We start from the raw sequence: 27,606 nt of genomic DNA on the forward strand, positions 1-27,606 counted from the left end.
ATATCTCAGCAACCCTGCCATGTATCATAACCAAACTTACTACATAGATTCATGACCCCATTAGGAGGACGCACAAAACATTTGGTGACCTTTGACCTGTAGAGGTTGCTGCAATTTGCAATATTGCATTTTGATCTGTAGTTGCTGATGTGTTTCATCGATCCTTTATTTTTTGATGTAAAACTGATGAAAACATGTTCCATCCAGTTCATTCTAATGCGTACGTGCAAGGGCGGGGCGGGGCAGGACGGGGTGGGACGGGCAGGGGTGATTAGGTGGGGGGCTGGCTGGCGGAGGCGGTGGCAATTCACAGCCCTGTTTCAGCCCTACAAAATCAGTTATGTTTTGATGTTACACTAGTTGAAAGTGTTGATCACGGATGTCTGCTGAGTTCTATCTTGTCGCCATGGCTACTCCGGCCTATTCTGCTTGGCCCCCTCATTGCTGCTTGCAGCTATATTTATTATTTAACATCTTTCCTCTGCCATTGGAGTCTATGGCAGCCTATAGAACCGTCTGGTAAAAAGTTGTGAAATTTGGCACACTGATTGGGGACAGTGCCATGATTAATTTCACCAAGTTTCATGTTGGCACCTTGACCGCTCTAGCGCCACCAACAGGCCAAAGTTGGATGTGCGTTCACGCACGTAACTTTTGACCCGTATGTCCGATTGTCACAAATGAGGTATCGTTGGAATCCTTGGACCAAGCCGAGTTCAACGCACCCTATGACGTCATTTTCCGCCATGATGGATTTTCCGCTATATTGGATTTTAGTGAAAGTGAAACTAAAACTTCACAGGTCACAAATTTTGTCCGATCGTCACCAAACTTGACTCACATGATCTTCAGACCAAGCCTCACAAAAGTTGTGGTGTTTTGTCTTCGGAACTATAACCGTTCACCCGTAATATCCAATCGAAATTTGCGGCGAAGCCGCCAAACAGGAAGTGAGCTCATATCTCAGCAACCCATTCATCTATCATAACCAAACTAAGTACATAGATTCAGGACCCAATCAGGGGGACGCTCAAGAAATCTGGTGACCTTTGACCTCTAGGGGGCGCTGTAATTAAGAAACATGCCTTTTGGCCTGTAGCTGCAGTTGTGGTTAGAATTAAAACACACTAGTGGTGTCTGGTAATACTGTTGAAGGTCCTTAGGCCGACCCAAGCCAACTTGTGATGTCATCGTAATTGATTCGGCCGCCATATTGGATTTAATCAAAAACATGAATAATTATTCGCAAGTCACAAATTTCAGCTGATCCACACCAAAATTGGCAGAGACCATCTTCAGACCATGCCTTATCAGTGTATTTTTTTCTGGAACAATTGACAGAAGCGTTCGCCTGTAACAGCCAATCGAAATTTGCGGCGAAGCCGCCAAACAGGAAGTGAGCTCATATCTCAGCAACGCTTTCATGTATCAAAACCAAACTTAGTACATGGTCCTCTGGACCCACCAGGAGGACGCTCAAGAAATTTGGTGACCTTTGACCTCTAGGGGGCTCTGTAATTGGCAAAAATGTATTTTGGCCTGTAGTTGCTGCATTATTCTTAGTCAATGGCAGCCCATAGAACCATCTGGTTCATCCTGATGATGCACAAATAATTTGGTGACCTTTGACCTCTATCGGGGCATTGAAATCACAGCAAGCATGATCATATCTCAATCGAACTTTTATTTTTGATGTGAAACTGTTGACAGCGAGTTCCATCCAGTTAATTCTAATGCGTGCGTGCAAGGGTGGGGCGGGGTGGGACGGGCAGGGGCGGGCAGGGGCGATTGCAGCGGTGGGTTGGCTGGTTGAGGGGGCGGCGACACTCAGGCCTGGTTCAGCCACACAAAATCAGTTATGTTTTTATGTGAAACTTGACCTTATAACTCAGCCAATCTTGGGTTGTTTGACATGGAACTTGTTGTGACTGCTTAATGCTATATGCCTGATGCCACGGCATTGAGTTGCATGGCAAATCTGGACTTCTGGACTGCTGAACTGCCTGCTTGGCCCCCTCATTGCTGCTTGCAGCTATATTTAAATAATATTATTAAATAATTATTATTATTAAATAAACATATGATTATTATATTACATATTTACAGGGTGTATTGGTAATTCATTTAACTACATTAACCACTAGTATTATTATTTTCACATTGATTAGTTAAATTCTGTAGAAGTGCATTATACACGAGCTTTAAGGTAAGTGTAGTATTTTTACAGTGGAGGCACCGCGCTATTGTTTATTGTATTTAATTGTTTAATAGCCTACTGGTATTCAGGAATCTCAGCCAGCTCACCATTCCACCGCTGAGACCTTCAGGATCCTGTTTGCGCCATTTAATTAATTATTTTATGTATTGTAACTAGTGCCTGTGCACACACCTGTTAAGAAGGGGTTACATTTTGGAGGCACCGCTGGGATGTTTCTGTTTACCAAAACAGTAGGTAATTTGTATTTGATTAGTGTTTAGGTTTCAGCTATTGATATTTTGCTCTGTAAAATTTAATATGGACCTTAGTCAGGCTGTTGAGTTGAGCCTGCCTGCTAACCCTGTGCCTGAAGGGGATACATTTGAGGCCAAGCTGGTGGCAATGTTACAGCAGGAGGGCAAGTCAATGGGTGAAAGCTGTTTTTATGGGCCTTCAGCCTTCTAACCCTGATGTCAGTATTGATCTGGTAACTGCCATAGGCAAGCTTGTTGACTGCTGTAACCATGCATTGTACACGCCTAGCTATAGGAAACTGAGGGTTTTCTCAGGATTGAGACCTGTCCCCCCTGGTGAGGAAGAGTTTGATGTCTGGATGGAGCAAGCTGATCTGATGATTACGGAATGGCAGTGTAATGATGCTGAAAAGAGGCAACGCATCGTTGAGAGTTTGCGTGGGCCTGCTGCAGACATTATACGGTTCTTGAAGGTCAGTAATCCCTGTGCCACCGCTACTGAGTACTTAGCCGCTCTTGACACTTCTTATGGGTCCACTGAGAGTGGAGCTGATCTTATGACCTCGTTTCGCCATACTTGCCAGGAAGATGGAGAGAAACTTTCAGCTTTCTTGTACCGCTTGGACAAGCTTCTCCATCGTGTTCTTTTGAGAGGAGGCATTGATGCTGCAGGCCTGAATCATGCACGCAGGGAACAGCTATTTAAAGGTGCACTCACCGATGACGTAGTGGCTCTGCGCATGCGGGTGATGTACACTTTGAGAGATCCGCCTTCCTTTTCTCAGTTGATGCGAGCAGTGAGAGAAGAGGAGCACTGGGTAGGTGAGAGAGAGAGTGCAACAGTTCCTGTGGCTGCTACTGCTGCTGTTCCCCAGGTCCCTGTGACCGCTACTGTTGCTGTCTCCCAAGTGTCTGTGACTCCGGTGACGTCTGAGGTAGATAGTTTGAGGAATGAAGTTAAAGAGTTGACGTTGTTAGTGACAAAACTTTTGACTGCTGCTACCATGGCTCCTGCTACTACGCCAGTCATGCAGCATGCTGTGGGCCAGAGCATAGAGCCCACTGTCTCGACTGTCTCCTTGAGCAAGCCCCGGTCTTCTGCAGCTTCTCCTCTGCCTGGCATATTTTGCCTTAAGTGAGGCAAAGATGGCCATGGCAAGGACGTTTGTAGTGACTCTGAGAATCTGAGATCAGTAAATCAGAAGCTGATTAAAATGACCAGGTCACCGGCAGGACGGAGCTCAGTGCATGAACGGCGCAGTGCACCGTCGCGCAAAACACGGTCTGCTCAGTGTGCACCTCCAAGTAAAGTCAGCCAGTCACACCTGCCGCCTGGGTTAGTGGGGCCCTCTGCTGAGGTGCCTGTTCAAATAGAGGGAATTTATGCTAAAGCTCTTCTGGATAGTGGTTCCCAGGTCACTATTTTATATCGCAGCTTTTATAAAGCGTATTTGAAGCATTTGCCACTGCAGCCAGTGGAAAATCTGGAAATATGGGGTTTGAGCTCTCATAAATACCCATATGACGGATACTTGTCTCTCAGGCTTGAGTTCACGGAGTCTGTCACGGGAGTGCCTCAGGTGGTAGACACGTTAGCGCTTGTGTGTCCTGACCCGCAGACAAAAGAGGGGATAGCCATTTTAGTTGGCACAAACACTCACTTGGTGAAAAAGTTGTTTGAGTCTTGCAGAGAACAGGCTGGAGACTGTTTTCTAAGCACTCTAACCATACACCCTGTGATAAAAGAGGCTTTCAAGTCCATTAAGTACACTGGTGTCTCACAGGTTGATGTAGATAAGCATGGTACGGTGTGGTTCACAAAGTCTAAGCCCGTTGTCTTGAAGCCTGGACAGGTGCTACAGCTTTCAGGGTTGCCTAAGTTTCCTGGTAAGCTGAATGAGTCTTTGGTGCTTGTAGACCAGGTTGTTGCCACTGATGGAGTGTCTGCCCCTGAGCTTGAGGTTAGGCCCGAAGTTCATCCAGTCTCTGCTGTGCTCAGTAGACACATTTCGGTTACTGTGAGGAACATTTCGTCCAAGGAAATGCTGGTGAAGCGAGGTAGTCCCCTTGCTCACATATTCCCTGTAGACATGGTGTCACAGTGTCCGACCACTAGCAGTTCGGAGAGTAACAGAGTGTTTTCTTCTTCTTTTGACTTTGGCACTTCTTCTATGCCAGAGGAGGCAAAGAAGCGCCTGTGTGAGAAAATGATGCAGAGGAGAGAAGTGTTTTCTTGCCATGAATGGGAGGTTGGCTGTTCACAAAGCACCACGCATGAGATTAGGTTGAATGACTCAAGGCCTTTTCGAGAGAGATCTCGCCGTTTAGCCCCAGCTGATCTGGAGGATGTTCGAAAGCACTTACAGGAGCTTCAGAACCACGGCATTATTTCTGAGTCTCGGAGCCCGTATGCATCCCCTATTGTGGTAGTGCGTAAGAAGTCTGGTAAGGTCAGGATGTGTGTTGACTACCGAACGCTTAACCAGCGGACCATCCCTGATCAGTACACAGTGCCCAGAATTGAAGACGCCCTCCATTGTCTCTCTGGTAGCAAGTGGTTCTCAGTCTTGGACTTGAGAAGTGGTTACTATCAGATTCCCATGAGTGAGGCTGATAAAGAGAAAACTGCATTCATTTGTCCTTTAGGTTTTTATCAGTTTGAGCGGATGCCTCAGGGAATCTGTGGTGCCCCTGCCACATTTCAGAGAGTCATGGAGCGGACTGTTGGGGACATGAATTTTCTAGAAGTTCTGGTGTACTTGGACGACTTGATAATTTTCGGTCGCACGCTAGAAGAGCATGAAGAACGGCTTCTAAAGGTTCTAGATCGATTGAGAGACGAAGGTCTCAAGATATCTTTGGATAAGTGTCAGTTTGGCAGGACGTCTGTGAACTATGTTGGGCACATTGTTTCACAAGATGGAATAGCCACTGACCCCTCTAAGATAGACGCTGTTGTGTCTTGGCCTCGACCGCAGACTGTCACTGAGCTTCGATCGTTTCTGGGTTTTTGTGGCTACTACCGTCGGTTTGTGAAGGGTTTTTCCACGTTGTGTCGACCGCTAAATGAGTTGCTGCAGGGCTGTCCGTCACACAAGAAGAAGACCTCGAGTTCACAGGCTGCTGACACAAAACCTGCTTTCCGGCCTTCTGAACCTTTTGGTCCCAGGTGGAGTGACCAGTGTGAGTCTGCTTTTCAGGAGCTTAAGATGAGGCTTACTCGGGCTCCAGTGCTGGCCTTTGCGGACCCCCAAAAGCCATATGTATTGCATGTCGATGCAAGCCTGGATGGTCTAGGTGGTGTCCTGTATCAGGATCACATTGAAGGTTTGCGCCCTGTGGCGTTCGTCAGTCGTAGTCTTTCTCCTTCAGAGAAGAATTATCCAGCTCACAAGCTTGAGTTTTTAGCTTTGAAGTGGGCCATTGTGGATAAGCTGCATGACTACCTTTATGGGGTTAAGTTAGAGGTCAGAACTGACAACAACCCACTGACGTATATAACCAAGTCCGCCAAACTGGATGCCACTGGTCACCGTTGGCTATCTGCACTGTCAACCTATAATTTCAGCTTGAAGTATAGGCCGGGGCGAAGGAACGTAGATGCTGATGCGCTGTGGAGACGCCCTCACATCAGTTTGTCCCCCGATGATGAGTGGCAAGAAATTCCAGCGCCTGGTGTGAGAGCGATTTGTCAAGTTGTATCCATGCAGAGAGCAGGTTGTCCCTATTTTCCGTGTGTGGTTGATCAGATCGGTAGTCATAAGTCAGCCATCCCTACAGCGTACTGTCATGCTGCTACAGTAGCCACTGACCAGCTTCCTACTTTCAGCCCTGGTGAGCTTCAAGAGGCCCAGAGGAGTGATCGATCTTTGTATAGGAGAGGTCTGGCAAGCTATTAGTCTAAAGAAACCTGCCAACAGTATCCAGACTAGGCACCCAGACATGAAGGTCTTGAAAAGGGAGTGGATAAAGCTGTCCCTCAACAAAGGGTTGTTGTATAGGACCATTAAGCAGGGTGACCAGTGTGTAAGGCAATTGGTGCTGCCTAAGCAGTTTCACAGTCTTGTTTTTAAGTTGCTGCATGACGACATTGGCCACTTGGGTTTTGATAAGTCGTATAGCTTGGTACGTGACAGATTTTACTGGCCCCGTATGAAGCTGGATGTTGAGAAACACTGTAAGACCTGTGAACGCTGCATTAAGCGGAAAACGCTGCCTCAGAGAGCTGCTCCACTTTCCCACATACAGAGTTCTGGACCCTTGGATCTGGTGTGCATTGACTTTCTTTCGATTGAGCCTGACTCTCGGAATGTTTGTAATGTGCTGGTTGTCACCGACCACTTCACTCGGTATGCACAAGCCTTTCCCACAAAGGACCAGACAGCTGTTACTGTGGCGAAGACTCTGTGGGAGAAGTATTTTATACATTACGGCTTGCCCACCCGCATTCACTCAGACCAGGGTAGGGATTTTGAGAGTAGACTGGTGACTGAGATGTTGACTATGTTGGGTGTTAAGAAGTCTAGGACGTCCCCTTACCATCCACAGGGTGACCCTCAACCGGAGAGGTTCAATAGGACTTTGCTGGATATGTTGGGCACCCTTGAGTCTCAGCAAAAGTCCCAATGGAGCCAGCACATTGTGCACCTGGTGCATGCATATAATTGCACACCCAATGAGGCAACAGGGTACTCACCTTATTTTTTGATGTTTGGTAGGGAAGCTCGACTCCCTGTTGATGTCTGTTTTGGTGTTTCGTCTAATGACACGTCATCTGCGTCACATTTGAGGTATGTGACAAAGATGAAAGAGGAGTTGCAAGCTGCTTACCAGCTAGCCCAAGCCTCGGCGGATAGGATGAACCAGAGCAATAAGGAGCGTTATGACCAGAAAGTCCGCTATCATAGCCTGAGTCCTGGGGATCGGGTGTTGATTCGGAATCTGGGTCTTAAAGGGAAGCAAAAGCTGGCAGACAGATGGAGCTCTTGTCCGTATGTTGTGGACAGTCAGCTTTCGGATCTCCCTGTGTACAGACTGAAGCCTGTTGATGGTGCAGGGCCGGTGAAGGTGATGCACCGTAACCATATTTTGCCTTTGGGACAGGAGGTAAGATTGGGTCCTGTGGTTGATACCGCTCCAGCTTCATGCCCTAGAGCTGTGAGGCGTAGAAAGGCTAAAGAGAAGCATAGAGCTGTTGATCTTGAAGTGTTGCCTCCTGCAGTTCTTAGACAAGAAAGCTCTTCGGATTCAGAATCTGAGTTCGGCTGTTGTGCTGAGGATGTAGTGCAACACGCTCCTCTGAGTGACACCACACCGAATTCCGCGTCTGTACTGGAGTTGGACTCCACTGCGCTGTGTGTCTCCACTCCACCTACTGTCCCTAGGTTAGTGCACACACCTAGTGATGTAGTCGCATCTCCCCTCAACACTGCACTCCCCATCTCTCCATACCGGTCCCTTGAGGTAATAGAAGACTTAGCAGCTGCAGGCCAGGATGGTAGCCGTCCTGATGTTCCTGTAACTACTGCTGCAGCTCCCTTAGAGTCAGTGCCTCTTGTAGTGCGTAGATCACATAGGGAAAGGAAGCCTACTGACCGCTTGACATATGGCAAGCAGGGAGTGCAAAGCAGGAACTATTTAGTAGTGTCATATATATAGCATCAGTGCAGTAGTTATTAAGCTCTTTGCAACACATACAGACACGCCTTTACTTTTGCCATACACTTCACCTGCTAGTTTTTGAGTACTAGCCTTTGTTTGTTGTTTTGGTTGTTTGATTTTAGAGTATTTCTTAGTTTGTTTTGTCTTAAAGTGTATGTGTCTCAGCATGGGGGCATGCTGTATATTTGGTGGGGGGAGAGTGTAAGCACCTGCAAAAAGTGTTTGCAGTTTAGCCTGTGGTCACTACAATGACCACAATGCTTTGTTTAAATGTTTATGTTGTGATATAGAATTCTGTAGACCAATCAGATGTATTTGTTTGATAAGTTTTATTTGAATTTTATACTCAGCCAATCATTATTTGTTATTTGTTTATGCCCGCGAAATCGCGGGGAATGTGAAGGTTCCATCTCCTCAGAGAGGAGAAGGCTCATCAGTCCCAGTTGCCCTGAGAAGAGAGAGGTCACTGTTTTCTCTGCTCCGCCAGTCAGTGCTGCATCCGTTGGAGACCACTCGCACTCTTCGGTGTGTTTAGGCCCACATGCATGAGCATCAGTGCGGAGGTGTGGGATGACCTGTCTCGGGACTGATTGACTTTGTGTTAACGTTAGTGTTATATCTTCAGTGTAGCTGCTAACCAGTTAAGTTAGCTGCCAGTTTAGCTAACGTTAGCTAGGAGACGCGGTTGCATTCTCCTTTGGAGACGGACTCTATTGTGCTTCGGTGCTGGGCCCACCGGAGCCAGACCTCCCAGGGACGACTACGTTTTGCCTCCGGTGCTGGGCCCACCGGAGTGCCAACCGCCAACTACCCGCTGCTGCTGTTGAGGTTTGCCGGCTGACTGCAGCAACATCCTCCACCGGAGTCGCATCCTCAGCTAGCTTGGACATAGAGGATGGGAGGCAGCTGAGTCAGGACTGAGCGGAATCTCCCGGTTCTGAGTGATCGGTCGTGAGTAACGTCAACTGCATTTACACTGACATACACACACACCCGTTCTCTCGTCTCGCTTGGATCACCGGCGAGTTGGAGGGCCGTTCAGCGGTTGCTGTCCTGCCTGCAGCTCAGAGAGCTGCCACCTGTGCACCAACGAGCTCCAACAGAAAGCGCTTGGGGGTTATTGTACTGTATATTGTCATTATCATTGTATATTGTCTACATATTGTGGTTTATCTTTGTTACCGTTACCTTTTACACGGTGCATTAACTGTCGGTATATATTGTATTGTTTTCCATACTGGTTACTTAACTTTTTAGCTTAAGCTAACTGTGTTGGCCAACCTTTAGCTAAAGTCTGTTAACGTTAACGTTCGAGTGAATTGTTCACTCGCTGACAGTTGTCAGCTTTTGGGTCGTCACGTTTACGACGTGGCTATTATTATTAAATAAACATATGATTATTATATTACATTATTTACAGGGTGTATTGGTAATTCATTTAACTACATTAACCACTAGTATTATTATTTTCACATTGATTAGTTAAATTCTGTATTAGTGCATTATACACGAGCTTTAAGGTAAGTGTAGTATTTTTACAGTGGAGGCACCGCGCTATTGTTTATTGTATTTAATTGTTTAATAGCCTACTGGTATTCAGGAATCTCAGCCAGCTCACCATTCCACCGCTGAGACCTTCAGGATCCTGTTTGCGCCATTTAATTAATTATTTTATGTATTGTAACTAGTGCCTGTGCACACACCTGTTAAGAAGGGGTTACATGTATATGTGTGTAGAGAACATACAATGTGCCTCGGGCACATTAATGCCAGAATGTGCATTGTGTGCTAAAAAACCCATTGAGCGGAAGGTTGGCTACATCTAGAACTTTCTTAATTTATTTAAGAGAAAGGTAACAGGAGCACGTTTGGTGCCCCTGACTCCACGGCAGCTAAATAGGGTAATTAGTCATTGAGAGAATTTTAATATATTATGTTTTAGCATAAGAAAATTGAAAATCCAGGCAATCAAGTAGATTGAAATAGTAAAATGTTTTTTTAAATAGGGCTACAAGCATTAAAAAAAAAAAAAAACATCTGAGCCCTGGATGCCTACATCCATCTAGAATATTCTCTTCTGGACTATAATTCTGACTACTGATGAGTAACCATAGGCTCAGTTTCACTATGGAGACATTATTCATTATAATAGTGCATTTTTGGGCTGTTTTCCTTTATTCAGATAAGACAGTGAAGAGTGACAGGAATCGAGTGGGGGAGAGATATAGAGATGGGATCAGGAAATGACCATCTAGGTCAGATTTGAACACAGGGGGCACTTGGACCCGACTGTGGTATGAATGCTGCAGCTACAAGATTTACTGAATAGAAAAAAAAAAGAAATGGGAATGCTTCCCTGGGTAAATAATGTTTCTTCATGAGGACTAAAAGTTAAAATGCACAGTCATGTAGCCAGTATTGAATAAAGGCCTTTTATTTTTGTCATAGTTGCTGTAGTGGGGTGATTGCTGTCACTGTTCCTCTGTGATCTGCAGTGTTCTACCAGGTCCCTGTGTGTGTGTGTGTGTGTTGCAGGGTTGCTTGCAGAGTGACTGGTCATCAGCTGCATGGGTAAAACAGCCAACTGCAGTTGTTCTCTCTCTCTCCTGCATGCATGTCCTTTTCTGAGGGATGTCTGTGTTGCTAGACAAGGTGACTGTGGAGGCTTCAGTTGATTCATTCTTATTTTTGTAGGTCTACAAGTTTCCGTAAATAAATTACTTTTACCCCTTGTGATAGAATATCACAAGATATTATCTTACATAATACCTCTCTCTCCCAGTTGTGTTGCAGTTTTAAGACAAACTGTGTCAGGGAGTGATGGGGTTTTGGAGGAGATGGGTTGGACACAGATGCTGCACCTACAACATTTATACAACATCCAATTGTAGTGTTGTGTTCATGTTTCAAATGGGTAACCTGGGACAATTCTGTTTTGATGTGAGATGATGGCTCTCATTTTGATTATCCAGTACTCCATATTTTTAGTGATGATAAACTTGTGTAAACTAACTGCTACTCATACCATGGCTTCATTTTTACGGGGAACATGTGTTATGATTGAAAATGTATCAGAATGTAGTGGATGGGAATGCCATGTAATGACCTGTAGGTGGCACTGCAATCTTATGGCAGTATTGTAGTACACATACATGTATAGCATGTAGCAGAGTAGTAGAGTGTATATTCCGGGGCACAGTAATGTCACTACTCCGCTGTCCGAACATCATCTATTATGACAAGGATATCACAAAGTACATACCACAAAATGCATGCCTTACTTATATGCCCTTTAGAGTCTGAGATCAGTACCTGCGTAGTGAGTAAACATAAATATCCCATGCATTTATTTTTGTTTATTGTGGGTTCAACTAGTGAGAACTCCAGTTTCTACATGTCCTTCCGGTCTATCAAACCTGATTTAGGTTCTCTGCTCGTTCACTCTTTCTGACACTGACATCTTATAAACCAGTTGTCTGCAGAACCAAACCAGATGTAAAGACAGTCCAGGAGTGAGGAGGCTGCTACATCACTACAGGACTGTTTTAAGAGTACAGTATGGGAGGTATTTTTCGCAGGGAGGGCTGATTTGTAGATCATTGGAACTTCAGTTTTGACATGTACTACAGGTCTCTCAAACCTGAATTATGTTCTCTGCTTGCACTTTTTCTCTCTGTGACACAAGAGATTTATCTCATAAAGTTAAACTAGCAGTCTGGGTTTCTATGAGACTGTTAACTGAAAAATTGAGATCAGCTGTGCTTTAGTAATGAAACTTGATAAGAATTAAATGCTTTGTCTACAGATCCTTTCAGTCCAGTCTTAGTGTATGTGTAAATGTGTAATGAAAGTGTATTGGAATGTAACATCAAACTCGCAGTTGTCATCTTTAATATTTTTTTTTTCATGGTTGTTTTGATTGCATTAGAATCGTGGACGGAACCTTCAATATAAAACAGATATTTTAGATGATCAGTTTTACAATTTATTTGTTCAGCGTTTTTTCTCAGACAAGAGCAGTCAGTCTCATAAAAGAGAGAAAGACACACTGCAGGACATGACCACACAGGCCATATATTACTAAATTAAACTAAATGCTGAACTAGGTACAAAACGAACGGCTGTATTATAAAATATATACTACCAAATACTGGATCTAAAACAAAATACTATACAGTGCAGATAAAAAAAAAAACAATACATGCATAAAATATAACATTTTTGGATACAGGTGACACTTAAAGGAGAAATCTAGTGATCTCTGTTCTCGAGGTCACAGAGTAATGTCGGTATGAAAAATAAAACGAAAATTGGTGCTACCTAGCTTGAGTTGCTGCAGCCAACAGCTAGGTCAGCAAGGCAGCTACAGGGTGGGTGAGTGAATGTAAAGTAGATGAACCAGGGAGCCAGTGCAGACATGACCTCAAGAGTCCCATCTAAGATCTAAAACCAAGAACAAACTAAACAAATATTAAAAACACCTAATGAATACAACCTTTGAATTATTGTACTGTTATTTATGCACACACTTACATAACTATACAATAAGGAGTGTCAAAACACAACTCCTTCACATGATTATTCGGTCCATGTTTTAACCACAGTTTTTGTTGTAACAACATCCCCACTGGTAAAGGGTCCAAACATAAAAAAAGGTCTAAAAGGTCCAAAAACAGGGTAATCGTCCCATGATGGATTTTTTTTTTTATGATGTGATGTATTACCGTGCTACTACAGGCATCCGGATTTGGATGAACCCAACTAGTGGCTGTGGGCATCATGTGACCTGGCACAGGGACACGGAGGAATCGACGTGGACCCAGAACCCCGGGTAGAGGGGTTCGGTGAACGTGGAGTAGAAGGTGTGAATGTGGACGAGCCTTCCGGACGAGACGCTAAAGAAGGACAGGGTGCCGGCGGGCCAGTCCAGATACACTCCCACTCTCTTGGAATGGGTGGGGTTGGAGGAGGAGGAGGAGGAGGAGGACGCCAGTGGGGGGGGTATGATCGTTTTGTTCTTGTTATGCCTCACGAAGTACCGCCCACCTTCACACCACAGGCCGCACGACTTGTCGTCCAGTCCAATCTTGCAGTCGGCGCCCCACATCTTCCTGCGGATGCTCCGGTAGGCCACGCCGATGACGGCCTCGCCGCCACTCCACTCGGCCTCCCAGTAGTGGCGTCCAGTCAGGCCCTCGGTGCACAGCACCTGGGGGCAGTGGTCAAACCGCTCCGGGTGGTCAAGGTACGGCTGCTCCTCGTCCACATGTGTCAGCGTCCGGTTCCCGTCGCTGAGCTGGACCTCGGGGTGGGCCGTGTTGACGTCCAGTGTGAGCTCCCAGGCATCTGCAGAAATGTCAGATTATATATATTACACTTACTGTGGCACACCTGGCTACAGCGCCCGCACCACTTCCAGGTCCAAGTGGCCACGGGGTCCCAGGTTGGAGTCCAACCCGGGTCATTTCCCAATCCCTTCCGATCTCTCTCTCCCACACGCTTGCTGTCAGTCTCTTTCATCACAATAAAGGCAAACAAGCTCCAACAATATAATTTAAAAAACTAATAACAACAACAATATACTATCACAAACAATATACTTAAAAAACTACACTTTATGTGTGTGTGTACCCCAGACAAGCCCCAACAATATACAGTGTTTCCCACAGAATTCGATTCTATTTGTGGCGGTAGCTGACTTGGACAACGGGGGGGGGGGGGCATCGTCTTGGTAGTGTATAGGTCTAATTGAGTGCCTGTCACTTTAAGACGTTCGTGAGGGAACCCTTGCAAATTGCAATTGTAACACAGTTTAAAGGCTGCTGATGTGTGGATGCAATTCATAACGTTTTCTACATAGTTAAAATAAATGTTCGTACTTCTCCTTGGGACAAGCACTTTTGAATTTTGGAAAACACTTTTCCATTTACATCGGGATTTTGCAAACATTCAGTGTCAGAGTCAATAAAATGAGCCCTTCAACGAAATTGACAAGCAGCTGTAAGTAGGCGAAGCATGCTAAATTCGACATCCAAACAGTATTCTAATGTTAGCTTTGAGATACTGCTTGATTGCATAACTTAACTTAGTTTAGTCTCTTCAATGTAGCCTACTATGTTGTGATAAGATCTTAGCAGAGTTAACTTCAATGCAGCAGTTTTGAACAAATTTTCGCAGCATGGTCACGATGCTAAGCGGATTTAATAGCAATTTAGCCAGACGTCTTCTATGCAATGCATGTTTCATGCTTCTATGTGGCAACAACAATCCTTCAACAATCGTGAATATTTTGTTAAATGCACATGCAGAGGAGGGGCAGCGGGCTACCAGAGAGAGTGGGGCGGGGCAAGGAAAGGCTGCGTGCATAAAAAGCGCAGCTCAATTAGCCTAGAAATCTAGACGCACCCTAGCGGCGGCAAATTAATTTGCTCAGCCTGTACGTCTAGTACCAAACCATAGGGATTTCTATTGGCTGACACCGTGGACGTCATCCAATCACAGTTCTCTATTTTGTTAGAGAGTCTTAAGGCGGGCTTAACAGGATAACGACAGTCAACAACAAGGAAGGTGGCTATGGCGAACGAAGAGTGGTTGTTTGAATCGGCGTTGGCGTCAACTTTGGAGGAGTTGGATTTGTTTTTTTTCTTTGAAATTTGAGCAACACAATGCACTTAAGTCATTGCTTTCGAAGAAGGATGTATTTGCCGTTTTGCCGACCGGATACGGAAATGGTCGTAGCGCTGGCTTATTGCATGCCTAGGCAGTTTGAAAGACAATTCTCTGCCCGCCCCTTGGATTAAGCGAGGTGAATGGTTCGATTCCAGACTATACATTTCAATGATATAGGATGGCCCGCCAGGCTACAGCTCAATGGCAATGCAAGGATTTGATCTTATATTTAATTTAAATTAAATTAAACATAGAATATGTATGTGTGGCGGCCGATTTTTATTTTGTGGCGCCCCGCCACAGATTAGTCAATGTATGGGAAACACTGATATACTTTATGTGTGTGTGTATCCCAAACAAGCCCCAACAATATACTTAAAAAACTACACTTTATGTGTGTGTGTGTCCCAAACAAGCCCCAACAATATACTTAAAAAACTACACTTTATGTGTGTGTGTGTGTGTATCCCAAACAAGCCCCAACAATATACTTAAAAAAATACACTTTATATGTGTGTGTGTATCCCAGACATCTGCACATATTCTAAATAATAACAATAATGGCACGTTTTCATAACAACCATAAACATAAACAATCTGGACGTGCATCTGTGGATCCAACACACACACACAAACCCCCAAAATAACTGCTATGACTTATCTGATGATACATCAACACAATCCAGAACACAGGAAGGATTTCAGCAAATACATAGAAAACAAAATCCAGAGGTTTCATAATTACATTTCTGTAGACCTGGCTTCAGCCAGCAACCGTCATTATGATCCACACTGTAAGGAAAGGAAACACAGATGCAAACATACATTGATACACATACATACAAACATACAAATAATATACATGTATTGCGTAGTTGACAATTATTTACAAGATATCAAAACCTTTACTGAATAGGATTGATTTAGTAACAATCATCACCGTCAATCATAAATAATCCCTGTGTTTTTGATCTGCAATATCTAACATTTTCCTGAAATTAAAATGAGCTGTGTTGGCAACCCTCTCTTTGTATTTCCAAAGCATTTCCTATTACCCTTAGGCATAGACGGATTAATGCATCTAGGCAAAGTGGGCACTTAGCACTCCAGGGGGTCCTGAAAGACTTTTTGCAAGCAATGCGCTCACATCAAGTACACTATTCATAACAATCATAGGGTGTGTGATGATCTATCTACTTCAACAACTCATGAACATGAAATCTACTTGTGTCTAAACTTTTGAGCGGGATAGACACTACTGCAAATTATATTTTGAGTGTAGCGCAGTAAGCACATGCATAATTTAAAATGGATTTACGCATAGAGCAAGCACATTATTGTTTGTTGTAAGTGCCTGGTATAGCTTACAATCAATGTGTGTTGATATGTGACACATTTTGTCCAAAGTTAAAGCTAAAAGTGAAGAAATATAGACATACTAACCCCAAAGCACAACCAGTAGGCAACAGCAGCTTTGAGAAACAATTTACTATACTACTAGTATTAATACTAGTACTAAACTAGTACTAAGTAAATACTAACTTAGTCAATTTCTGTCAATTAAACCTCGCTATACTCTCTTATCAGTGCAGATTTGTTTATTCCTCATTCATTGTGATGTCCAAGTCCCATGTTAGTGTTTGTTTCACACATGCACATGGTTTGGATGAGTCAGATGACAGGCAGCTATCCTAAAACTTATTTTCAAAATTGTGTGGAAATAGTCCAATTATCTGCCAGTACCCCAGAATTTAATAGAATCTAAACAGAATAGCCTACAATTTCATACCAAATTTCAGCTTGTAGGCTAGTTGATCAATGATTAGCCTTTCGTCTATTTCTCACAGGTTTCACAATTTTTGAAAATGGTAATGCATGAGTAAACAAATAACACCAAACCATATATGCCACCTGTTAGACTGCGAGTATGTGTTCGCATGTTGTGCCTAGGGCCCGTGGTCACGATAATCCGTCCATGCTCTTAGCACTATTGCACTGTAGTTTAAACGTCATTCCTCATTTGTAAATCACTTTGTATAAAACATCAACTCTAAATGAATACAAGTACATTTCTGGTCATACATACACAAACAACACTAAAACTCACTTCAGTTTTTCTAGGTGGCACTCTTTGTCCTTCAGGCATCCAGTGTCTCCTGGGTAATTGTAGCTCAGGTCCAGTTCTCTGAGGCGGGAAGGACATTGTCTGAGAGCTGAGGACAGGAAGCCACAACCCTTCTCTGTGACAAGACAACCAGAGAGCCTATTCGTGAGAAAGAGGGAGAGAGAGAGAGAGAGAGAGAGAAGAGAGAGATTTGATTAAAAAAACTTCACAACAGGTAACACACTGACTTAGGATACCAGTACAACAAATAAAATACCCTACTAACAAACAAAAAAAGAACAATATAAATTGTCCCACAAATGCGACTTCCATTCAACCAGTTCAGTCATTTACACAACTACAGTGGTGAGAATAAGTTTACAAACCCATGCTAAAGTTGACTAAAAATAGGGGAAAGAAATCATCTTTTGGAAATTGATCTTAATGCCTTAATTAAAAAAAAAATCCTACCTTTAAGGACACCAATTTTCTTTGTGAATAAATATTGGTAATGTATCGTAAATAAATGCATGCTCTTCCTTAAAATACAGGAGGCATATGTGTACACACCCCTATGCTAAATTCCCATTGAGGCAGGCAGATATTTATTTTAAGTCAGTTATTCCATGGATCCAGGACACTTGGCCTTTGGAATTAAAATAGGCCCACATCATCACATATCCTTCACCATACCTAGATTGGCATGGTCATATAGGTTTAGTCAGATTTTTTTTTCTTTCTTTTTCGCATGTCCAAATTTCCGTCAAGGATTCCCGGGACACTGAAAGACCGAGGTACACGAAACTTGGTGGGCATGTAACCCCACAGGGATAGCATGGAACCATCGTTTTGATCTGTAGCCCCCCCCCGCTGTACCGGACCCCCCGAAAGGAGGGTAGGGCAGACACAGTTTTCTGTGAATATCTTGAGAACCGTAGGGCCTAGGATGACCAATTTTTTCCGTACGTTTGCCTCCAGGGGTGATGTTAACCCATTCCATGTGCACACATGTGCATAAACAGATACACACGCACACACATACATTCACAGTAATCATACGTATGACACATACTCACACAGTAGACATATGTACGCATGCATGCACATGCACAAACACACATACGCAGGCAAACACACAAGCACGCACACACACACACCCACACACATAAACATAAACGTGTACACGCACACATGCACACAATTCAAGAATTTCTCAGAATTATGAACAGGCAAGATGGAGGTGGGGTTGTATAAAATGAATTTTACATGTGAAATCTATGAACTAATCATGTTTTGGTACTTGTTGTCTAGCAGATACCAGTGAGAATTGAGTGTGGATAATGCAATTTAGTGAGACAGTTAGAATCATATAGGCCTTTCAGCGCGATTTATTTTTGTGGAAAAAATGTGCTGGACTGGGCGGCGGTCATATTTTGTACCGCTCTGCATTACATCTAGTTTCAGTTAGCTAGTTTGATTTGCATTGAGAGATGATCTTATGGAAAGTACCCCATGCCAATCTCTAGGTATGGTGAAGACAACCACAGAGTCTATGGGAGAGAAAGAGAGAGAGAGAGAGAGAGAGAGAGAGAGAGAGAGAGAGAGAGAGAGAGAGAGAGAGAGAGAAAGAAAGAGATAGAGAGAGATGGGCTGAAGAAACCTCTCACTGAGACAAGACAACCAAAGAGCATAAGAGAAAGAGGTTATGTTATGATTATATGTCCGAACTCGTCAGGCATATAAACACAAACGGTATACTCCTCTGAAGTGTGTGAAGTACTTACTTCAGCATTTCCAGTTTGCAGTTCAGGTCACCCAGTGCACCACACAACCCCTCAACTCCCGAGTCACCCAGGTCGTTATTTGACAGGTCCAGCTCCAAAATGGTGGAATGTGCCGATCGCAGAGCTGAAGCCAGCTTCACACAAGAGCCTCCTGTGAGGTTGCACTGTGCAAGTCTGCCATGAACACAAGCAGATGTAAATAATCCATAGGAATAAAATAAATATGACTAGTTTACTGTATTCTCAAGTGAAATGTGTTAAAGAATCTTAACCACAAAGCAACACAGTAAAAAGGGTGCCATTTTTAAAGGACAATTCCGGCGCAAAATGAACCTAGGGGTTAATAACACATGTGTACCGAGTTTGACCGTTCGCTGGGATTTGTTTTCATGCTAGTCGAATGTGACCAGTCTTATTGCAAACCGCTAATTAGCGTTTAACGCTAGCCTTCGGGGCAGACGTACAATAAAAAGTAATCGCTATTTCTATACCACTAACAAGGCTCAAAATAGCACCACACTTACACAGTAGCATAATGAGGGTCTCTACAGGTAAACCGAAGCATTGAGAACTTTGTAAGTGTACAGGCAGTTTATTAAAAAGAAACACATTACCGTTCACGACCGGGGACATGTTACAACAAACATGTTACATCAACAATTTCCAGCAGAAAAAACAAAGTTCTCTGGGGCGAGGCCCATTCCTATACAGGTTCAATTACATTGTTTCCAGGCAAAACCATTTCTTTTTCCAACCATTTCCATTTCCAGCACTATTCTCTATGCACTATTCTTATAGTCCAGTATTAAATTAGTATATGTACCATTATTGATCCTGAGGGATATTCTTTCTCTGTGATTTAGCAATACAAACCTGGAGCAGTTGGGGGTTAGGTGCTAAATATTACTGTGCTTTAATTAAAGTACTTTATGATATACTGTATCAAGATTTCATATTGTGCGTATAAGTGTTAAAAGTAAATATTTGAGCAAGACACTTGACCCCAAATTGATCTAAGGAGACTGGCTTTGCAATCACCAAAATATCTGACTAATGCTACCCATACATCAGAAGACTTTGATGGGATTTGGGAAAGATTGGAGTCTTTCAACTAATGCCTCCCAGTCAAGCTTTACTCAAAAGACTATAATCTTTCAAGAATCTTTCACAAATCAAGTCAAAGTCTTCTGGTATAACAATGGCCTTAGTTGCATTGGATAACATACATGAATGAATGAATGACTTCATTAGGGATGTAACAATACACTCAACTCCTGCTTCAGTGTGATTCACAATTTTAAATTCATAATATGATTTTCTAAAGATTCTTTTAATAGAATAAGTTGGAGACAAATTAAAACTCAAAATATTTCTTCATATACTGAAAGGAACACAATGCCTGTTACCTCCCTAATGTTCATGCATTGTAGATATACATTTCTGGACTCCAGGATGAGAACAGTCAGTGATATCAGTGTACACATCGTACCTCAATGTCTTGAGTTTGCAATCCTGGTGGCACAATGCAGAGTACAACTCGGCTACACCTGAATCGGTCAGGTCGTTGTTGGTCAGGTCCAGCTCTCTCAGGTGTGACTCGGCGAGCTGAAGGGCTGATGCTAGAGACCTGCAAGTACTTCCTGTTAGATCACAGCTCGCCATCCTGCACGGAGAGGGAACAGAGACAGTGTTTCCCACAGTATGGACCCTTTCAACAATAAAAACAAAAACAATGCTTGAACGTTCTATTTGGGCCCCAATCTACTTCCTCTGCATTAAGATAACTTATTATACGGCTCTTCACAATGCTAGTAGAACGCTCCATTGACTTGAATGGGATTTCCCAAAGTTCTAGCGGTAAGATATATCATGTAATTACCGCTGCAAACATATAATTACCGCTGTCAATGGCAACGGGTTTTGTGCTTCTGATACGTCTTTCATATCACTACGCAAGGACTGGAACTTCATTCAAACGTGAAAGCAGACGGTTGATCAGCTGTGTTCTAAAGAATGTTTGATTCAAGTTTAGCAGCGTGTGTTGTTGCAAACTATTTGTTTCTCAGCAAATGCCACAATGAACGGTAACAAATAGGCTAGGTTATGTAGGCTAAAGTGATATCGTGGGGAGTTTATTATTTCGTTTTGGCAAGTAGCCGTATAATAAGCGGGATAATGTATAGAACGCCGGTCATTACTGTGAAAATAAGTCCCTTCAGGGCGGAACAAGACCCCTCCGCTGCGCGTCGGGGTCCGGTTCGCCCTGTCGGGAATTATTTTCCCAGTAAAGACCGGCGTTCTATACATTATCCCTTACATATGGAATGTTAAAACGGAAGTCTTGTGGGGCCAACTATGATGCTGATAATGGAACTCTCTTGAAAGGATCCATAGGATTCCATTTGTGGTGGTTGATTTGCAGAATTAACTTGAATACAACAGTTTTTAACAAATTAGCACAGCGTGGTTATGATGCTAACCAGATCTAAGCACAATTTAGTACAACCTGGAAAATCATTGTGTGGTGGTCAGTGTTGATATTGTGGTGGGCCGCCACAAACAAGTCAATTTATGGGCAACACTGAGAGAATAGCATAGAGTTGGTGAGGAGCATTGGTCTAAAACATACCTGGGCAATATACGGCCAGCATACTACTTTCAGTCAGCCCGCAACATGGTGGAAAACAAAAATGCTGCACTGTTCATAAACTACTGCTATTAACTTTAACTTTAACTTTATTAACAAAGGATGCCATCTATAACTGAAATCATTGGTGAGGCGCTTTTGGTCTAAAACCTAGCGGGGCAAGCTGCCTATCCCCTACCCATCTACCTACAAAGCCTAATTTTAGCAACCTTAAAATAATGGCACGGTGGGCACTGGTATAACCTAGTTACATGGTGTGTTTGGGCAAACACTTAGCAATGTAACATTGTAAAAGCCTACTTTTCCAAGGGGTTGTTGGCTCCCATCCTCAGTATTATTACTCAAGGGGCATGACTGAAGTATTTGCTACAAATGAGTCGTCTAGAATATGATCCATACCATTACTGGAATTTCATGTCATTTATATATTGATTCACCTCCATCTGTTTGTACAGTGTTCTGAAAAGTGTGAGACTAGTGGGATTGCATTTTCCAACATGTCCAACATCCAGCTGCCATATTGTGGTGTCATTGGTTTCCGATGATTTTATACACACAATAACAATATAACATTCATAAAATCATTCATTCAATAACAGGTAAATTAGTTCTATTTGTGTCTATATAACAAAACAAAAAAACTTATCTCGGCAGTTTCTAACTAAGCGCTGTCAAGGGATTGAACCCACCACCCTTCGAAACACAAGTTCAAATCCCATTGAATATTATCTCATCACCTAAATGGGTGCAACAAGAGTTTCCATTGCAAAAATGGTTTAGATTGAAATAAACATGTGTGCTTATACTAACCTCAAAGTGTGCAGTCTGCTGTTTCGGTCAGTCAACCCCTCCAGTAACACGCTCACCCCAGAGTCTCCCACCGCGTTGTAACTCAGATCGACCTCCATCAGCTGAGAGCCCTCTAACTTCAAAGCAGATGATATAGTTTCACATGAGTCTTTGGTAAGACCACAGTGGACAAGCCTACAAAAAAGAACAAAGAAAATGTACAATGTGTTAACACTCCCATTGGCTTCAATGCTCTTGTAGCTTTAGCAATGGCTTCAGTCCTGTTTGATATAAAATAATGGCTAACTGACAAGGGTATGGGTGAAGTATTGCATCTAAAGTTTACATAGTCAAATATTCATATTTCCTTTCAATCAGTCTTTCTGTGGGAGCATTATCAAATGTTTTTGGTCAGGAACATTACCATCATACAATTGTAATGTTGTGTTATACCAATATCTCAGTCATTATCTTTCTGCAACTCCTGACAGCGATGACCAGTCTCATGTTTTTGGTCAGGAACATTACCATCATACAATTGTAATGTGTTATACCAATATCTCAGTCATTATCTTACATACCGAGCCTTTCTGCAACTCCTGACAGCGATGACCAGTCTCATGCGTCCCTTATCTGTCGTATTGTACTTTGTCAAGTCAAACATCTCCTGGGTATCCTCTGACACCAGACGTATGTAGGCCAGGGTGGAGCAAATGGCAGGCGAGAGCAGTTCCCCTGACTCCACATACCGTTGCACCTCCTCGTGAAGAGAGCGGTCCTTCAGTTCCAGCAGACAGAGGAGAAGGTTCATGCATCTCTCTGTGGACTGGTTGTGCCTGTTGATGGTATTTTTGATGTACTGGACGGTCCTCTTGATGCTCCCTGAGTTTTCTTGAGTGTGCACGAGCAGTCCTTTAAGAAGCTTCTGGTTGGATTCCAGAGATAGGCCAAGAAGGAATCGGAGGAAAAGGTCCAGATGTCCATTCTGGCTCTGAAGGGACTTCCTGACTGCGCTCTCCAGCAGGTCGTGCTGCAGCTGCTGTCCTTCCATGGCAAAGGACTTCAGCACCTCCAGGTTGCCAGTGGAGAACGAGTAAAACACAAACAGAGCTGCAAGAAACTCCTGGATGCTCAAGTGTACAAAGCTGAACACTTTCTTCTGGAGGATCACAGTTTCTGAGACAAACACTTCTGTGCACATACCCGATTTCTCCAGGTCTTGGGTATCGATTCTGCAATCTTTCAAGTTCTCCTCGGAAAACAGTGCATTATCCTTTTCCAGCTCTCGGTATGCCAACTCTGCCAATTTTAAGATTACATCTTTGTTGGAATTCAGGACCTGTCTTACATCTTTGTCATCAGAATCCTCATTCTTCTGCTCCGTCCTTGTGAGCTGAATCAGAAGAAAGTGAGCGAAAAGTTCAGTAAGTGTTTGGGGAATCGCTTGCTTGCCCTTGGTCCCCGTTCTTAAGATCACAGTTGCTAATATCCAGCAGAATACGGGTATGGAAGACATGATGTAGAGGCTCCTGGAAGCCTTAATCTGTTTCATGAGCCTGTCGGCTTCCGGTCCATCTTTGATTTTGTTCCTGAAGTACTGCTCCTTCTGTTCATCATTAAAGCCCTGGATCTCCGTCCATCGGTCGATATACTCAGGAGGAATCTGGTGGGCAGCAGCTGGACGGGACGTGATCCATATGGAGGCGGAGGGCAGTAGATTCTCCTTCAGGAGGTTGACTATCAGCATGCCCACCGATGATGTGTCTGTAATGCTTGACAAAGACCCCTTCCCTTTGAAATTTAAACAAAATTTACTCTCATCCAGACCATCAAAGATTAATATTATCTTGGCTTTGTCGAACAACTCCACATTGGGGATATTCCGTAGCTCAGGGTGAAACTCGCAGAGCAGACCATGCAGACTGTACTGGTCATCGATGAACAAATTCAGCTCACGGAAAGGAAGCATTAAGATGAAATCCACATCTCGATTGGCTCTTCTTTCTCTCCAGTCCAGAATGAACTTCTGCACTGTTACACTCTTGCCAATGCCAGCAATCCCTTTGGTCATGACAGTTCTAATGTGTTCTCCAGGTTCAGCAGAGAGTTTGAAAATATCATTGTAGTTGATGGCAGCTTGTGCAAATCTTTCCCTTTGAAACTGTACTTCCATCTGTCGCAACTCATGTTGAGTTTTCACCTCATCACTCACTCCATCTGTGATACAGAGTTCCGTGTAGACCTCACAGAGTTTTTCTTTTCTCCGCACTTCAGTACCTTCAAACAGGTACTCTGTACTCTTAAGTCTCCTCTTGGTTCGTTCACTGATGCTCTTAACAATGGCATCACCTATGTAAAAGGGAACAAAAAAAAACTCAACTACAGGATAAATAAGTCCATTATTAAAGGAACACATCATGTGAATGAGCAAAAGCATTTTGCCTCCATTGTCTTAGGCGGGGATCACATTAGCCAGCGGCAGGTTTCCTATTGTTCTTTATGGTTCGGCAGCGGAATGGTGGCAACGCTAGCGGAACACTGGCAACTCTAGCAGAATGGTGGTAACGCTAGCGTAACAGTAGCGTTTGACAAGCTGAGCGTTGAACTTTGTTCAACTTTCAAAATGCAACGCGAGCGTATTCAATTGTCAGTTTAGGCAAATCGTTTGTGTTACCATAGGAACGAGATACAACTTATTATAGTCTGAGCGTTGCGTTATGCTTCCCGCTGCCACTGGCCAACGTGATACCTGGCAGCAACCCCGCTAGCTTAGCTTAGAATAGAGAATGGAATCTCTCGTCGCCAGATAGAATGTCTTGAGTAAAAGTGAGCCAAAAAATCCCTAATTAATTCTTATGGTCTGCATATTCACAATTAGTACAAATGGCAATGTAGATTAAGACGAGACGATTTCCTAGGCAGGTATTGACTTGGGACTATATTTTGGGGCGAAGCACTGCTACTTGGGCACAGAGATTGCTTGTGATGTGGCGAGGTAGAAAAGGTACTCATGTGTTGTGTAATATCTTTCACAAAATTCACTGGAGCTATAGGCCAACTGGTCTAACTCACTTCTAGTGAATTGTGCTAAGTTAAGCTAACTCCGAGTGATTTTCTAGCTATTTAGCCAGAGTTCATCCGTTTGTTTTATTTTCTAAGAAACAATTTAATATCTTAAAGGTTGTATAGGGCGATAGTGGGGATACGTCACTTCTGTTGATGTTTAAACAAAACAGAGAGCTAGCTCGCTACTCCCTCCCCCTCCCTCCCATGCAATTAAAACTCTCCTAAACGTGCATCTCGTCGGTTATTGGTTGAAACACTTTATTTTGCTTTTGAGGGGTTGCCAACCCTTGTTGGTAGCAATTGTTTTTGTGTACAGATCTCGGAGCCTAGGCTGCATACAGAGACACGGTTTTTTGACAGCCTGCTTATGGGGCAGGCAGCTAGCGGATCGCTACGAAAGATTAGATGAATGTGATCATTTATGTCTGGGCCTTTTTTGGCCCTTAAATTCGTGATACTACCTTTAATGAGTGAGAGACAACCTACTGAACAGAACTAGCGACTGGAGTCTACCTGTTATAATAGAGAGTATTCAACAAACATGAATTAGTGACTACAGTCTATTTTTTACTCTGAGTAAAGTCTCATTTCAACCACTGGTTGGACCAAGTTGTTATTGTTGCCGTTTTTGGAGCATGGGCTGTCAGAGACCGCATTTGTTTACAGTGTATTCGGTGGTGAGGTGATGTTTGCTGTATGCGACACAAAATGTTTAGCTTAGATTGCAGAGATTGTCTGTGCTGTAGTGAGTGAGAAAAGTACAGATGTGTTGCATGATATCTCTGCGCCCAAGTAGCAGTGCTTCTTGGGCGCAGAGATATCGCCTGTGCTTCGCCCCAATATAGTCCCAAGTCAATACCTGCCTAGGAGATCACCTCGTCTTAATCTGAATTACCATTTGTACTCGTTGTGAAGATGGAGGACACTTTTATTTAAAACATACAACCTGGCTACAAAGGATTCCATTCACTATGCTAAGCTAACATAGCGGGGGTGCTACTGCACTACGACAATGCATGCACGGAGACAAAAATGTTTTTGCTCACTTATCTAACTCTAAGGGAGATGAAGAATACCCAATTTTATAAAACGGTGGTGTGTTCCTTTAAAACAATTATACAGTACTTCCTTGAAGAAACATGTGTCTGTCAAGACATGCATTCCTTTAGGGACACTGAACATTCTCTAACCATCACTATTTTTATTGGTGCGGTTTTCAGCCCAAAATATCCCTTCTAATCTTTCTGTGGAGAGCACTGCTCTATGCTGTATTATACTAATGTATGGTGTGGGATGAGGCTAGCACTGCACCTGAGGCTACTCTACTATGATAAATGCACTTGAATCGAACAAATATGTTTGTATACGGAACCTGTCTTTGCATCACATGAGACGGAAGAACACACATCCTCTTTCTGTGCAGAAGTTGCTCCAGCAGATCCTTTGAATACAAAAGAGACACAAAGATGATTCTCCACTGCTGAATAATAATTGTTTGTTTTTGTTTTTTCAAATATATACCATGTCAACTGTGTACATCAGTTTGTAATACAAACATCTTGTGAAATACTAAGTAAAACATCATTATATTACAGGGTGCGATTTGTGTAAAAAACAGAGGGGGGGGGGTGATTTTGAATAAGTTTTGGAACCCCCCCCCCCCCCCACCCCCCCAAAAAAAAAAAAAATGAACGAACGATTCATAGTGTAGTAATGTCATGGCTAATAATACCCTATATTATTTTTGCCACCTTTGTAACATTTTAGTTTTAGTTTACCGTGGTGTATGACTTTAAACAGCGAGTGTGCTTGGTATGATGATCAGCTCCTCTAATGCAGGGTAGGACTACGTTTTGACAAGCATACAAATTCACCTTGTTCTTGCCCCATCTGAATAGCCTGGCGAGCCAGACCCACATTATAATGTAGGGTCTGGGCACTCACCGTTCGCAGTGCTCAGTCCGAGGGTCGGGATAATCAGTTGTCTTTCAAATTCCCTCTGCACGCAATAGGACTTAATAGGATATTTGTTTTCAAGTAGCAGGGAATTCAAGCCAAACCGTTGCAACTCTGCCATCAATCATTATGTTAAGCCCAACAAACGACTCTATACACGATTTCAATGCCAGATTTAGTTTCGATTTCTAGAGCTCACAAGTCAACGGAGAGTTGCTAGACTAGCCCTGGCAGCAAATGTCATTTGCTGCCGCTAGGGGCGCGTCTAGATTTCTAGGCTACCATCTGAAATGACTTCTCTACTTTTGCTGCCTCCATCCTTTCTGTATTTGTTGTGTAAAAAAACGTTGTATATGATGGCACTGAAGTCTTAAGTTAGTGAATTGTCTAACAGTGTTAGTTGGTAACCAAATAGCCTACACATTGCGCTACACGCTGCGTAGGCTACGTGCATTCTCTCTCCTGCTGATTTGCGTTCA

General features: G+C 43.3%; 1 protein-coding gene across 1 annotated transcript in view; it reads right to left on the bottom strand.

Annotated features, from left to right (window-relative positions):
• Positions 1-12,084: 12,084 nt before the first annotated feature.
• Positions 12,085-27,606, bottom strand: part of LOC143123989 (NACHT, LRR and PYD domains-containing protein 3-like) — a 29,572-nt gene continuing 14,050 nt past the window's right edge. The window contains exons 5-12 of the mRNA XM_076285249.1: positions 26,544-26,612; positions 22,687-24,454; positions 22,127-22,300; positions 20,159-20,332; positions 18,670-18,843; positions 16,889-17,044; positions 15,527-15,573; positions 12,085-13,458 (exon numbers count right to left, since the gene is read on the bottom strand). Coding sequence (XP_076141364.1) covers positions 12,890-13,458; positions 15,527-15,573; positions 16,889-17,044; positions 18,670-18,843; positions 20,159-20,332; positions 22,127-22,300; positions 22,687-24,454; positions 26,544-26,612 — 3,131 coding nt within the window. The 3' untranslated portion in view covers positions 12,085-12,889. The remainder of the gene's footprint in view (positions 13,459-15,526; positions 15,574-16,888; positions 17,045-18,669; positions 18,844-20,158; positions 20,333-22,126; positions 22,301-22,686; positions 24,455-26,543; positions 26,613-27,606) is intronic.

Source organism: Alosa pseudoharengus, unplaced genomic scaffold (genome assembly GCF_046254945.1).
Source record: "Alosa pseudoharengus isolate Yale_2024_CS ecotype anadromous, Long Island Sound unplaced genomic scaffold, YU_APseudo_1.1 YU_APseudo_1.1_scf_1, whole genome shotgun sequence".
NCBI lineage: Eukaryota > Metazoa > Chordata > Actinopteri > Clupeiformes > Clupeidae > Alosa > Alosa pseudoharengus.